General features: G+C 38.7%; 1 protein-coding gene across 1 annotated transcript in view; it reads right to left on the bottom strand.

The window, feature by feature from the left end:
- Positions 1 to 15,864, bottom strand: part of ryk (receptor like tyrosine kinase) — a 58,864-nt gene that overhangs the window by 13,027 nt on the left and 29,973 nt on the right. Inside the window, 5 exon segments of the mRNA XM_042483705.1 lie at positions 1,102 to 1,171; positions 3,544 to 3,630; positions 8,664 to 8,789; positions 11,025 to 11,108; positions 14,748 to 14,848. Coding sequence (XP_042339639.1) covers positions 1,102 to 1,171; positions 3,544 to 3,630; positions 8,664 to 8,789; positions 11,025 to 11,108; positions 14,748 to 14,848 — 468 coding nt within the window.

The raw sequence follows: 15,864 nt of genomic DNA on the forward strand, positions 1-15,864 counted from the left end.
AATTTCATGCAAATTACTTTAATTTCATTTCACACTTCATTTCAGTGAACACGTGATTACTGTTTTGCTGATTAGATTGCCTTCAGTAAATGAATTCATTCAAACAAGTAACAACCTTCTGATGCTTATAACAAAAACAAATTTCATGAGAATCGGTCCAGAATTAAACAAGTTACAGCTGATTTTGTAGAGAAATCGTATCTCTAAATATACATATATTTATTTAATAGTAAATCTTAAACCTGACAGAAATGGTGCCTGCGCAGACGCACATCAAACCAGGAACGAGGTATCAACGTTTTTCAATTTGCTCGTATTTAAATTTGATAATATTCATAGATGTGTAAAATCGGCCTCATTGCACACAGTCCAGTTCACAAAGATTTGCACTAACAGCCAAAGAGGAGCAGCTGCTGCAGAGGTGAGTGCATGCAAGTTTTTAGAAGCAGCATAGTGGAATTATGCTCGTTGACTGCGCCTGCCATTCTGCATCCCCATCTGTGCCCAGAGTACGCTCTGGGAATATGGTGCAATGAATAACTGAACGCTATTTCTACTTCCAGCAGCGCACTCGATGAACGGTTCAGCTACATAAATAGAAAATTAATTTGTGGTGCCAGATGTTGATATTGTGGTTGGCTGCAACAAATACAGGAATGTGTGGGAAACCCTGCTTGCACAATTCGTGGCACTATCAGCGGCCGCAATCAATTCTTTGTGAATTCGCTCCGATGTGTAAAAAATGTGGCGTTCTTTCATCAGCATTCAAACCAAACCATTTAAAAGACAACCACAGGAACTGCTGTGGCAGAATACAATGCTGAGTTAAAAGTAACCCAAATTTCTTTACTGTTACGATAAGATTTGGATCTGTTGCAGAACTGGACGACAGCGACAACAAAGAAACCAACATCTGTCTGTCATCATGGCGTGAGTTATACTGTGATTTGAGACAATGACCTCGTGGTCAAAGACACCGACCGCATTAGGGGTTTTGGGTGCATTTCTTATACAAATTTTATTGTATTCAGAAATAGATTTTTTTTAAATCAAAAAAGGCAAGTGGTGCAATAACAATGATTGATGCATGATTTCACTCACCGATGGTGAAGTCCACGAAGCTTGCAGCTTTCAGTCAACATCATGGTCACCTGCACCTCAGACGCATGATCTAAACAATTTTATCAAACACAAAATATGATTAACATCAAGGAAAACCTGGAAAAACAAAAATTTGATTTGTAGAGATATCTCAACATACACAGTCATTTTGTAGGTAACATTAGAAATAAGAAACACTCTGATGATGAGAGTATTTTATAAAAATATCTCAAATAACCCAATCTGATCCAAATTTATTTATAAAGCACATTTAAAAACAACAGTTGACCAAAGTGCTGTACATGCACTTTTTTTTTTTTAAAAAAAAGCATAAATATCACAAATAAGGGTGCTATCTTTAAGCTTTATAAAGTTATGTAAACTTGTGATGATAAAATTTTACATAATATATTAAAGAAAAATAGAAAAGAGAAGGCAACTTTTCAATATCAAATGACTGGCTGGATGTGTGTGAATTTCAGTGGAAATGCAGAAGCTCATGTTTGGCACGAGTTTGGGTGGAAATGTTTTCTTCTTCTTTTTTTTATCACACCGAAACAGACGGCATATTTTACAGGAGGGGATGCCAAATGTTGAGTTAGTGTCAAGTGATTAGGCCTTTCTGGGCAGAATTTCACAAAGCATTAAAAAGCATCGTCAACATTAATCTGGCCTTGCAATTTTCCACACTTTTTTTTTTTTTTTTTTTTTTAGGATGTGCAGTTTTTCAGGTTTGTATTTTGATTTATGCCTGCAAAAAAAGCCCCACAAGGCGCTGGTTACATCCTGAACCCGTGATTATTTTCTAATCAAACCTATTGGCACGTGTATGAGTAAAAAAACAAACAACAATGATTGCAGAGATCATTTTTCATTTTCCCACATACATAACAAATCCCTGCAAATGTGATAGTTTTTACATTTTGTGGGAAATTTCATATTATATTTGCAAAATCAACTGCTTTTACATTTGTGGAAAATTTATTACGTATGTGGGACTATTAAATTAAAAGCTGCAGATTTGCATTATGTTTGTGGGTGTTACAGTTCTACTACATGTACTGTTTGATTTGTATTTGTTTGCCTGCCAACAGTTAACTGCAGTGGGAAACTTCAGAGGAAAAACCGACTTGTGCCAAGCTCACTGAGGTCCAATTTTTAATCTGTGTATGCAGCTTTGCCATCGTCTGGTGCTTATGGAAGCAGTATTGTTCTTTTCCCAAAAGGCGCATGAGGAGGAAGTTAAGAGTTTAACAAAGCCAAGACTGGCATGAGGTTATTGTTCTGTGAGTGGTATCCACCCCTCCCTGAGTAAACATGAGAGAATGGAGAGGTCAGAAGGCAGCTGGCAGAGAGAGCCGACACATGCCGCTAACAAAGAACCTGACAGTCCTGCAGAAAGGCGTCTTTTCGCTGGCATGCAAACCCTGCAGCATGAGTAAGACGTATAATTCATTAACTGTCAAATCTGTGAGCCTGTTTACCAGGTAGCTGCGTATGTATTCGTCATCCGTCTTACGTCTCTGGCACAATAATCATGTTTTGGCATTTCGGTGATGGCTTTCAACATGCTTTATAGAAAAACACACAGTGAGCTGCGCAGTAACACTTTAAAACTTGAGCAAATTGGCTTGATTTCCTTTGATAACGTGGAAAAAGAGGCAGCTCAATAGGAAATGGACGAAATATTTGTGAGAAACTAGTAAAAAAGTAGTAAAGAAGAAAATAACCTGAAAGTACCTGCCCCACTACTACTTTTTTTTATCTTATATATATAATTAAGTTTTCTGAACTTTCTTTTTTTTTTCCTTTTTTAAAATGATTTTCAGGACATTTCTTGTAGGAATGGGAATCAGCAGATCCCCCATAATGTTATCATTAAAGTTAAGTCATGATACAATATTATTGGAATTTCAAACCTTTTGTGAAATAATGAGAATTGTGGTAACAAATACTGCGATATATCATGATCTTTTATTATTCCAGAAGGAAAACTTTGGAAAAATTTGTTTTATTTATTACATTTCCATTTTTTATTACTTCAAATTTTGTCTTGTGGACTTAATAAGGGCTTGATTTTGTTATTCTGGCAGGCTACCAAAAGTCTAATTTGTATTTGAAATATTAATAATTTACATGATAAAAAAACAATGTTTGGTGTCCATGTATTGATACAGTATTGCCATGCAAAATATCATTATACAATGCTGTATCGATTTTTCTGCCATCCCTAAGTTTGTCTTTGTTTTTCTCACATTTCAGAGGTTTGAATGCTAGTTAAAGATGTCTGAATGCAGCACAAGAAAACTGATGTTGATCCAGGTGTTTAAAGGGTTAATACAACAGACAGGAAATCCTACAACACACTTGACTTGACAATATTTTCATTTATTTGACGAATGTGCATTCAAGTGTGCATCACAGCCTGGATGGAGCGCATACCTTTCACTGTCTTCACAAAGACCTGCTTCTCCTTACTGGGGTCCTTCTCGTCCAGCAGCACGCCGTGGAAGATGCGGCCAAATGTGCCTGTCAAAGACAAACCACGGGTGTTTTATTTGAGAGAAAGGGCAGGAGAGACACGGCCCGAGGCACCACATACAAAGATTGAAATGTCACCTCGCTCACAGGTCGCCACGCCTGGCTGATCTGTGGACAGAAGTGGACAGGCTTCTGCTGAAAATGCTTTGTCTCTTAAAGGGATTGGGGCAGCTTTGGCTCTCATCAGTGAGACAAGAGCCAAAACAAGAGAGATTCACTGGAGCTCGAAGGATCTCTCATCGCTCCACGATTCAGAAATACATACGACGTGGAAAGGCCAAGTGAGCGTGTTCATCATCTCCTTTGTCTAAACTGTCACCCCGTCGCTCCGGGACTTTTCTGAGGTAAAATGCCATTTAAGAACATAAACCATCAACATAAACTGAGAAAAAAAGATCTGCGCCCGAGGCTAACTGTGCCCTGTGTTTCAACAGGAGACGAAACGGAGCATAACAACAGGGTTAGTGTTTAACTGTCTCCCGCCCGCCCCTACCTTCTCCGCCAAGCCTGTCTGGACCTGCTGGCTCCCAAAAACAAGAACCCCACTCAGAGTTCAACCACCTCTGAGACATGGACTTAAAGGTCTTGTATTTGGAGTTTCTTAGTCCTATTCTCACTTGTTTTTAATATATAATCATTTATTTATGGCTTTTTGAATGTAGCATCTGACGTGTCAGGATACATGACTGCACTAAGTCAGGAAGTCGTACTGTTACAGATATTTTTGAGTGTTTGCTTAAATATGGCTGTGGAGCATCCTGATAATAAAGTGATTGTACTTTGAAACTTGTAGCTATTTTGCATAACCTAAAAATAAATATTTACACTAGAGAAGTTCTTGATTGAAACCTGACAGGATTAAAACCAAAATAATCAAAAAGACTCTCACAAATCTAACTAAGACAAACTCAACACTTGCTGAAAACATAGTGTCAAAAATAAAACTTTCCAGCAGCTCTGTTGCACAACGCAACAATACATGACATTACAAGGCGTGGAATATGTATCATGAAGCCCTAAAAACATGTTTGATCACCACACCCGGACAATTAGTCACCATAAAGGCGAGTCACATCACAAAAAAAAAAGATTCGGTGGAAGGCCGAGCAAATAGCAAACAGCAGAAATCTTAAATACAACAGAAAAACTGCTGATAAATCCAACGTGAAGTCCAGCGTTCTGTTTCTCGATGAATTTACGGTTAAGTTCATCACACATTCACGTCGTTCAGCGCTTTTCTGCTACGACTCTCCAGACAGAGTCACTCTGACACTCCCAGAGTGCACTGCTCTGGATAACAGCGCTCCAAATTTACCAACGGTCCAATTTGGCATGTTAAATTTAGGGGTCGACAGATAATCTGCCTGGCCGATTATCGAGGCTGATATTTGCCATTTTGCCAATTATCTATACCATCGTTTTTAAGGAACTTTGTAAAACCACAGGTAGCAAGTTTTATCTATTCATCTGTATTTCAATTTTCCTGAGTTTAAAAAAAAAAAAGTTGCTGGAAAGCGGCTGTATATGATGTTGAAAGTTTCAGGTTGCACGGGGCACCCGTTGGCTGCGTGGATAGAGCGGGTGCCCCGTGTCCGAAGGCTGTTTCCTCGCCGCAGCGGCCGTTTCTGTTTTGATTAAACATTTGCTAAAGATGGTTAAACAAAGTTTTGCGTTATTGTAAATGCATGTTGGTTCCAAATATTTGTTATCAGTCTCTTTTCTACTAATAATCTGTATCTGTATCGTCCCTGAAGAAAGAATATCAGTCGACCACAAGTTAAATTAGCATCAACCAAACCTGACTTTGAGTTTTTGGCTTCATTAATAATACGTGACATGAATCCGGGATAACCACTCTCAAATCAAGCTTCAAAAAACTGAAAAAACTAAAATCACAATATTTCATTTTTGAATTGAGATTAATGTCTGATGATTTTTGATGATTTCGGTTGGCCTCCACAGATTTTCAGCATCGGCACAACTGTATTATTATCTGTGAGGGAAGAAAGTTGCTAAAATAAACTACTTGAGAATATCTGTGCAGAATTTGTTTTCATTCAGGTTTTCTTAGTCTAAGAGAAATGTGCTAAGCCTGCCTACATGGTGCTGATGTTTTTACAACAGGATGTTTACCCTCTGTTACGGACGTGCTGTTCAACTGGCAAGCGGCACTCGAGGGGAAAGTTTCAAATAGATAGCATTCCTGGAAGTAAGCCCATGCTGCGTAGAAAGACATTTTTATTCCAGAGAAAGATGTAGACCTTCTCTTTCTCTCTGCCATGACTCCTTGTTGTTGCAGGTTCCAGGCAGTTTAGACGCATGAGTTGGACGTCACTGGTTTTAAGATGCACAACTTCCAGCAAAACATGCTGGCATTGATAAAAGGAATTGACAAGTTCAGAGGCTTATGATTGTGACGGCTCGGACAATTTGGAACTGTTTCTTGATTCCTGTTCATACTTTAAGATTTCAAAGTAAGCCAGAGAATAATGTAGGCAATGAGTTCTCATTGAATTTCTAGAGAGAAACAAAGAGCGTAAACCATCAGAGGGCCTTGAGGTGGCATTTAAAAAACAGAACACCCACACTTCTCTCTTCCACTGTATTTCAGTCACCCTTGGGTTAGTATTACATCATTCTCACAGCCACACTAAACCCCAGTGTGGGCAAATCTCCAGAAAGTGAAGCAGTCTTGTTTAGTTCCATCATTCCATGACGATGCTGAATTGTCTCCAAAAGCATCCAGCGTCCAAAGTGCGAACGTTTCTTCGAGCCAAACTGAAGCCCGAATAGTTGTGTTTATCTTTGATATGGAGCCAGAGAAAGAGATTTAGAAATTTCACTGTCTTAGGCTCTCTGTAAAAAAATATGCCTCGGCAAGAACAAACTTTTGCTATTTTAGGTTCATGGCAGGTTTCCACTGACACTGATCTGATGAGGCATGCTCATGCATCGCAGGAAATAAAAAGCAGTATTCATGTTCACAGGTCACTGTTTTTTTTTCATCTCAGACACAGAAATACTTTAGGATGTTTTTGTACAGTCGTGTTCATTTAGCTGCTAAAAACATGAACAGAAATCAAATGTCTCAGTAGATCAGGATTTTACAACAGTCCCACAAAACAGATGTTATCAGACTGAACAATATTATGCAGCAATTTTTTAATTTTTCTTGCACCAGATTCCAAAGCAGTTACATCGATAGTAACAAATCACAGCTGTTAACTGAAAGATTGTAACCTATACCCCCTTCCCACCAAAGTTAGCACAAGCAAGTAGGTTTTTTAAAAACAGGTAAACCTCTTAAATATAGGCGACTGACTGCATTCCCTGTGCCTGTGAACGCAGTGCTGCAGCAGATGAGTCTGCCTTTCTGTCAGCTTGTGTGTGTCGTTTTGTTGGTATGCCTGTGCGACGTCACAGACAGGCAGGAGAACAGGTAAACAGTAGACAGCAGTCGGACCAGAGATACTGAAAAAATTTCAGTGGTTTCCTCTTTTTATATTTGTCTTACTTATTCAGTCTCTCTTTCAAACTCTGTGCAGGCGACTTTAGAATAATGTTTTTGCGCTGCTTGGGAGGAGATGGGCTGTAATTAGTAGCAGCCTGTCATCTTGCTGGTTAAGGAGCTAATATTAGCACATTCACGTAGGTTTTGAGTTCCCATCAATGCCAATCAGAGCCAGAGGTGATAAAAACCCGGGTCTACTGCAGACTCATTTGAGCCAGGTGTGAATGTTGATTGTTGTCTTCTCATTGCATTACAAAGGCAGATGTTAGCGGGTGTTAGCAGGATTTTTGTGCAGTGGGGATGAGGCTCTATAAATCTTAAAGGTGCTGAGGCTCTTGTGTCTTGTAAACAGAAAGTGTTAAGGTGTCAAATCATCATCAGTGGGGGTGGCTTTGGCAACCGTTTTACAAAATGCTTTGAATGCATTCTGGGTTTTTGTGCACCTGTATGCATCTATTATTAAACACCACCCAGTTATTATTGAGGCCTGTGCAAACCAAACTCCTCAAAGTTACATGCTGACCAATACACACTTCCTCGGTGGCGACCAGCTGGTACCAAACAATCTCATATTACAGTTAAATGGTAAACTAAAAAATGTTTCTGAAAACATCTGAGGTGAGAAACAGGAAACTCAGTAACAGAATTTTGATTTATATTTGATCGGCACTGCTTAGTTTTACGGTTTGATCATCGTTTTTTCAGTCTCTGCTTTGATTATGCAAGAAGCAGCATGGCACCCACTTCCTGTTCACAAACTCTCTATTAAAGCTAAACAAGTTTATGGAAACATATTTGGAGACAATTAGGCATTACTTTAACATAATCTTGATTTATATTCGATCAGCGCTGCCTTGCTTTACCGTTTGGTTAGATTTCGGTCAAACTTTGAGAGAGAGAGAGAGTGAGGGGGGTTTCAAAAGTTTGCCTTTTCAGGCCCCAAAAAAGCTGTTGTCATGTGAACAAAAGGCCAAACCGCAACAAAAGTTAACATTTCATGCAAGAACCGCTGCCATGTAAACAGCTCATTAGTATGGAGGAGAACCACTGCTCAACTCTATAGCTTTGTTATCTTACATGTTTGATCTCTGTTTTCATGTTGTTCGCATATAAGCTGATGATTAAAAACAAAAAATATTCCTGCAATTATTTCTTACTTCTGTCAGAGACTTAAGGCTTTTTCTGGGAACTCAGTACAAGGGGAAAAAAACATGTACCTATTATGTCTTTGTATGTTTTTAGTGATAAGTTAATAATAATTACAGCCGATCCATCAAAAAAACCTCTCCACCAGCCTGCCAATCAAAAACCACACCTCTCATCACAGTGAGACTCCTGAGCCGAGAGCGAGAGGAGGAAATGTTAACCAGTCGGCATGACACAATCTGTGAGCAGCACCTCTTTGAAGAGCAGACGCTCTGAATGCGTGTTCCACTTTTCAGTGAAGTTGTTGAGATAACCTTTCTGAGGAATACAAAAGCTTGTTTGGGAGAAAGAAGGAGACAAATACCTTCATGCAAGACGTCTCGCAGTGTGACTCTCTCCCTCGAGATGGCAATGTCTTTCACTTTAGCTTTGGCCTCGATCAGAGTGACGCTCCTCAGGTCGTTCTTCTCGATGCGGAGCGAGGGGTAACCTGTGAGGATGGAAAAACACAGACTTGCTTAAGAGGCACACTTGATCCAAATGTAAACAAAACACTTCAGAATGGATTGACAGGTCTTTTAACCCTGATTAACACTGGAAAACAACCTGGGGCACTTATGCATTGCATCACTTTTGACACATTTCGCACTCACGGAGGTTTCTGCTAATAGACGCAGAATCCTCATTTGAATTCAGAGATTTCCAGAAATTACAAGAAACACAGTAAGCAGCACATAAACAGTATCCTGCGTATGTTGCACTGAAGCAACATCATGCAAAGTCCTGTATTACAGCACCTCCATTACATAACCGCCCGACGTACTCACTGTTACTAGCGGCTGCCTTTCCGAGGTAGGAGTGAGTTTGGATTTTTTTTAAAAGGCACACACACAGATGAACAAACAGTGTACACACAACCCCTTTATATCAACACACTCCCTGTGTACACAACATGTCAGTGATGAGCGATAACACATCCTGACCTCCTGCTCACTGTCAGGCTGAACTGTGCACAGCTGCTTAGACAGACTGTAGATAAACCGGTGGATGAAGGAGACAATGGAAAACTCACTGACAAACAACCTCCAGATAAAAGCTGGAGGCAGCAACAGTCAATCTGCCTCCAGGAAACAAGAGCTTCCTCTTGTTCTTGTCTGATACTTGAAGCAGAGGAGAGAAGCTGAGACTTAAATCTCAAAAACGGATCCAATCTGGGGTTTATAAGGTGCTTTGATTAAACTTTTAAATCTCTGCTGTTGTGTGAGGACTGTGAACTGAGCACTAAAACACAGTACAGATCAATGCTGCCCTCTAGAGGTCAAACTATTTTCAACAGTGGAGGACAATGAATACCTTCATTTTAAAAAAACTGCACAATACACCAGAGTACTAAAGTTTAGGTATAACAATTAAAAACAATAAAAAGGAATATCAACAGGAGTAATGGCACATATACGGGCATAACACAGTATATATATGTAGCACATTCTTCTCTACTGTGGTTGGTTTTACACTATGCAGTACTAATACTTTGTAGCAAGAACACTCTTTTACTATGGAGGACAAATACTGACTTAAGTATGTATGTATGGCTGTATAAATAAATGCACAATAAATTTAAAAAATAAACTATGAATAAACTGAATGTTGAAAAATAAACAATTCAAATAAACAGAATGATGAAATAAATATGAGAATAAATAGATAAATGCATAAATAAAAATATAAATGGCTGACCGGACATGTAAAAATAAATACTTTTTTATTTAGTTTTTTTTTTCATTTTTCTACAACTACATTTATTTATTTATGTCTTCATGTTGATGAGGTATGAGGTCTTAAACTGCATTTATATCTTAAATTATGCATATATTTATTTCTGTATTTATAGCAGCACTTGATTCTTCTCCTTCTTGTTTATTCATAATTATCTATTTATTACTGTAACATTTATCAATTTAGTTATTGACGCTTCATTCGTCATTTTTCGTCCTACATATATTTACAGTGGAAAAAGTGCAATGGGAGTCTGAATTATAATACCAGCCTCACTCACACTACATAATTGCACCACACACTCCGTGCTATGTTTATTTATAAAATACTGTATGTGCTTAAATATAATTTAAATAAATAAATACATTTTAAAAAAGGCTTATCACAAGTGCTCAGAGCCAAGGTAACATCTCTAACACAAACACATTAAATCTACAATGATTTAACTGAGAAAAGCAGCAGATTCTAATGGCTTAATGCCTGCATCCCAAAAAATGATGTAAAAATTAACCAATAATAAAAATAATTTTTATGGATTAGCAATTGATTAATAAAATATTGTTTCAGCACTTACTGACAGGGCCTTTTTTTTTTTTTTTTTTTAAACTTTTCCACTGAATTTCAAATACCGAAAAATGCTGTTAAACAACAAGCTGCCAAACAAAAATGACAGAAAATGATAGTATAAAGCAGGTGAGATGTAGCGGCTGTGATTTTGAAGCTTGAACAAACTCTATAACTTTACATTTCTTTAAAGGATGTAATTTTTACTAAACTGCTCACAACACTCTCACTAGAAACAGGTCATGAAGGTACAGATATGCAACCATGTGCAGTATCTATCTATCCAAGATACAAAACTACGGACAAAACATGGCTAATGTGTTGATGTCATTATTACAGTGCACCAGCGACAAAACAGCATCTCAGGAGCTTCACTGGAACTTACTTTTGGTTTCATGAGGGGGGACACCGGGGTTTTGGAAGGAGGAGGCAGCAAGCTGGAGAATGGGTGCAGAACCAGGGTGATTGTCTGATGACAAGAGGAGAGGGGAAGTGAGAAAGAGGTGATTTAATGGAGAGCTCACTCAAATTACGAGACTTGAGTGAAGAGATGCATACTGTGGTTGTACATTTTCAGCTCATACACAAAACACTGATCAAACAAGGCATGCTTGCAAGTTGAATAAACCTGGCCGTCAAGTTTATTACAAAAAAATAAAAAAGGTGGATGGTGGTGCAGATAATCACGTTCAGCAAAGAATAAGATATAAAGAAAAAGGCAAGAGGGCAAACAGGAGGTGAGATGTGGGTTTGTTTCCACAAGAGGGCAATGAAAGATCATACACACGGACTAAACCTACCTGCTGGTGATCAGCCAGGCCTTTGATCAGTCATGTTTTATAGACAAGATTTAAATCATGATGACTACAAACTTTATTGTTTTAATGTTGTATATTATTAGGCTGTTATTATTATTTTCATTATTATTATATTATTATCATTATAACACACATCAAATTTTATTAAAATGATTATAAAAAATAATGTCCGCTCCTCTCTCTTTCTCCGCCTGTGTCCGCTCTGCTCTCATCCTCCGCCAGTGTCCCTGCTGGTATCTCTGCCGATGTTTCCGAATGTCTGCTCCACTCTCATTCTCCGCCGGTGTATCCGAATGTCCGCTCAACTCTCATTCTCCACCGTTGTTTCCAAATGTTCGCTCTGCTCTCTTTCTCCGCTGGTGTCCGGTCCAGTCTCATCCTCTGCCGGTGTCTCTGCAGGTGTCCGCTTCGCTCTCATCCTCCACCGTTGTCCGCTCCGCTCTCATTCTTCACCAGTGTCCCCGCCGATATCGCCGCCAATGTCTCAGAATGTCCGCTCTGCTCTCATTTTACGCTGGTGTCCGCTCCGCTCTCTTTCTCCACCCGTGTCTCTGTCGATGTTCGCTCCGCTCTCAATTTCCGCCAGTGTCTCCACCGGTGTCTCCAACTGTCCACTCCACTCTTGTTCTCCGCTGGTGTCTCCGAATGTCCGCTCCGCTCTCATTCTCCGCCGGTGTCCAATCTATTTCTCATCTCACTGTTTAGTTACTATTACTGTTAATATAGCTTTTATATCTAATATATTGCATCAACATTTTTATCATCTCTTGTACATTGGTCTTAAATTGTTAATTTTTCTCTTTTTATTTCATGGTCTACACATCATCTGTCCTATTATCTGCTTGTCAGTACCTTCTGTGAGGCACTTTGAACTGCTAAAGCGTGAATGAAAGGTGCAATACAATTAAAGTTTGATTGATTGATTGACTGACAGGTGAATCAATGAACTATTCATTCAATCAATTTGGAGCTGACTACTGTAACTGACTATTGAAATCTGTTTAATGCTGGCACATAACAGGCTCTAACAGGCCACAAGTAAGTATGTAAGTATGAAACAGGCACAAAGTTAGGAACTAAGAAAATGCATAAAGAAACAAATGCAAAGGTTAGGACCCCATACCTAATTAGAGATAAAGACAGAAAGATGTAGGAATAAAATATATTTGATATATTTATGTCAGATTAAATTATGGATTTTTATTTATTCCTGTATTTATTTTGGCATTTTATTAATCATTTCAGTATTTATTCAATTACTTTCATATTAATTAATATTTTTATTTATTTACTCCTGTATTAATTGATATATCTATATGTTGACTGATTATTAACTCATTTTTCTTCCTCCATAAACTGCACTAATAGATATGAGGCGGAAAAGAGCCTGCTGACTCAAAGTCAAAGGGCTGCTGTAGTAAACATTATGATGCTTTCAGTATGGCAAACCTAAATTATTTTGTTCACCCTGTAATTTAAAGGTCAAATCCACATGATAAACCGAAATTGATCTGTACAGTGTTTATATTGCAAAGCACGCCAGATTATTTCCACTAAAACATTACAGACTTCTCCATAATTAGAGTGGGAGCCAGCCGAGTGATCAAAGGCTGGGTGAGTAATCACGCTGCCATCTAACACCAACAACAACGAACACAGCGACTGCAGCAAATGTGCCAGAGCTGAGAATCAGTCTATAATCCACTGAGGTAGGTAAGCATGCTGAGATTTAGTCTATAACTTTGTTACTGTGCGTCTATGTTTCCCACCACTTTCTATATTTACATCAATCCTAGTGAAAAAAAGACTGCTTTCGCTTTTCTTAACAGTCGGCCTGACGCAAAGCACTCGCTGCGGACATGTACACATCGCTCAGACAGTGAGGGGTCAGGAGGGTAATAGCTACATAAAGACAGAACATCGCTGCAGGATCTCTGCTCTTCATTACAACCTTATGACACGAGTTAAGCTAATTAGGTCATTCACAGTCGGTTATTGCATTTGGAAAAGCATGCACACTTGCAGATGCCAGCGTGAATGTCGACTTATGGCCTTAACGCTTTTGAAGAGTGTCACTAGACAGAAATTAAAGAGCAGCACCATGTTTTCAATTTATGTTTCAGCGAGAAGTTTCAGTCGTCTCCATGGTAAACAGACACCTCCTATGTTTTTTTTAGCACCCGGGTCTATTTCTGTTGCATTTAGAAAGAGTAAAAGAATGATTCGCTGTATGTCTGTTAACCTTATTAACCGTATATTTAGTGACGGATTAACTCCCAGTCTGTCTGTGAGCAGCAGATTCCCCTCATTTGGTATGGGCATAATCAATATTGATCCGCCCTTGCAATTTTTCACCCTTTTTTTAAAAAACTTTTTTTTTTTTTTAAAGAGCACCCTGATAAATATTTGTTTGGTATTTTGATTTCTGCTTGCGAAAAAGCCCTAACAAGGTGCTGGTTACTTCCTGAACCCCCCACAATACAGGAGAGGATAGATACAGTGAATGATATTTATGTTATGAAAAAGATTACTCTTTCTCTTTGTCTTCAGAAAAGTTTGTTCATTGAGCTCTGGACCAAGTGGGTAAAATAAATAAGCCCAATTCTGCAAGATTTTGTGGAGGAATTGGATTAATGACCCTATTATGTTGTTCTACCGACTGCTATTCAAGGTACAACCAGCCCAAAAAAAAAGAGTCAATTTTGGAATATCTGAATATTTCGGGGGAAATTAAAGTGTCTGTTTTGATGTATGTTCGGTACCATAAACTGCCGTGCAGAGAAAAAAAAAAAAAAAAAATACTATTTTTGTTCAGTAAATTTCTGCTGTCAGTCAGCCTGATGGAGGCAGTTTGGCCGCCCGCTGTCCTCTAAACTGTGCAGGAGCTGCTGCTGCTGACACACGGCTGAAAGCCGGTCGGAGTCCGTGTGGATTTAAAGCTACTATTTCTGTGGCGACAACAGTAACACTATCAATCACATTTTGCAACAAAATATGGCATCATCAGTTACACACATTACAAATTCTCCAGGTGTGCAGCATGAAAGAAAGTGTTGCGCAACAACGTCAAAAATACGTCATTTCTGTCGAGCAAGACGTTCCAAAAGTGTCGAGCCTCCAAACCATAAATTAGGAGCGAAGAGAAGAGAAAAAAAAACACTGGCAGGCTGAATAATACTGAATTTAACTCTAGGTGCCATCTTCTAACCTGGACTGATGTTACATCGTGTTACTGAATCTGATTGCCTGTGGGTAATGATGTTGTAATGAGAGGGTGTTTCATTTCTTACTGGTGACAGGGGCGGCGTTGTTTGGCGTGTCCGCCCTCAGGTACTGTGTGGTCTGCGTGGACGGCTGAGACAGGCCCTGTGAGCTCCCACTGTCACTCACACTGAAACACAGAGAAGATAAACACAGAGTAGTTATCAAAAGGCACCAAGAGCTGTGTTTTAACAACATTTTTTAAATCTAATTAATAAGTTTGCTTGTAAAGTCCTTTTTTGGATGTTTGGATGTTCTCCCCGTGTAAGCGTGGGTTTTCTCCATCTTCCTCCAACAGTCCAAATACATGTAATTGGTGACTTTAAATTGGTCGTGGGTGTGAATGTGAGTTTGAGTGGTTGTTTGCGTCTGTGAGTCAGCCCTGTGATAGCCTGGCGACCTGTCCAGAGTCCGATAACAAATGAATAAACAGTGATGTCTTTCCAGAAATCATGACCCGGTCACTCAAGACAATCCACAGACCCTGTTGTGAGCAGTCTGACGTAGGAACTACTTTTTCTCTGTTGAGCTACATCCGCCAACCATAACACGTCCTTCTGCGCTGTGATAAGGTAAACGTTATCTCTGACAGTCTAACACTCAGCAAGTCGCATCAAAACGTAAGAGGAAAAGTTCGTAATTTTGAATTTGGGGAGAAATGTATCTTAACTTTATTACATAGTTACTTAATCACTAAAGGTAAGACCAATACGATACCATACCATAAGAACTTTATCGTCATTGTTAAAACCAAATTCTAGAGATGCAACTAACGATTATTTTAATTACTCATTTATCATTCACTTAGTTTCTGTATTAGCTGTTTTGTCCATAAAATGTCAGAAAATACAGAAAAATGCTGATGCTGCAAATTTCCAGAGCCCAAAGTAACATCTTCAGATTTTTATTTTTGTCTGATCAACAGTCAAAAACTCCAAGATATAAAGTTTACAACCATAAATGACAACAAAACCCAGAATGTTTTTACATTTGAGAAGCTGAAACCAGTGATTTTTTAGGATTTTGCCCAAAAATGATTCTCAGAATAGTCACTGAATTAATTTTCTGTTGATCAACTAATTTATTAGTAGACTGATCAATTAGTTGACTATTGACCTAATGCTAATCAGAAAAGTAAGGAATTTT

This window comes from Plectropomus leopardus, chromosome 3, assembly GCF_008729295.1.
Source record: "Plectropomus leopardus isolate mb chromosome 3, YSFRI_Pleo_2.0, whole genome shotgun sequence".
In the NCBI taxonomy this organism is placed as follows: domain Eukaryota; kingdom Metazoa; phylum Chordata; class Actinopteri; order Perciformes; family Serranidae; genus Plectropomus; species Plectropomus leopardus.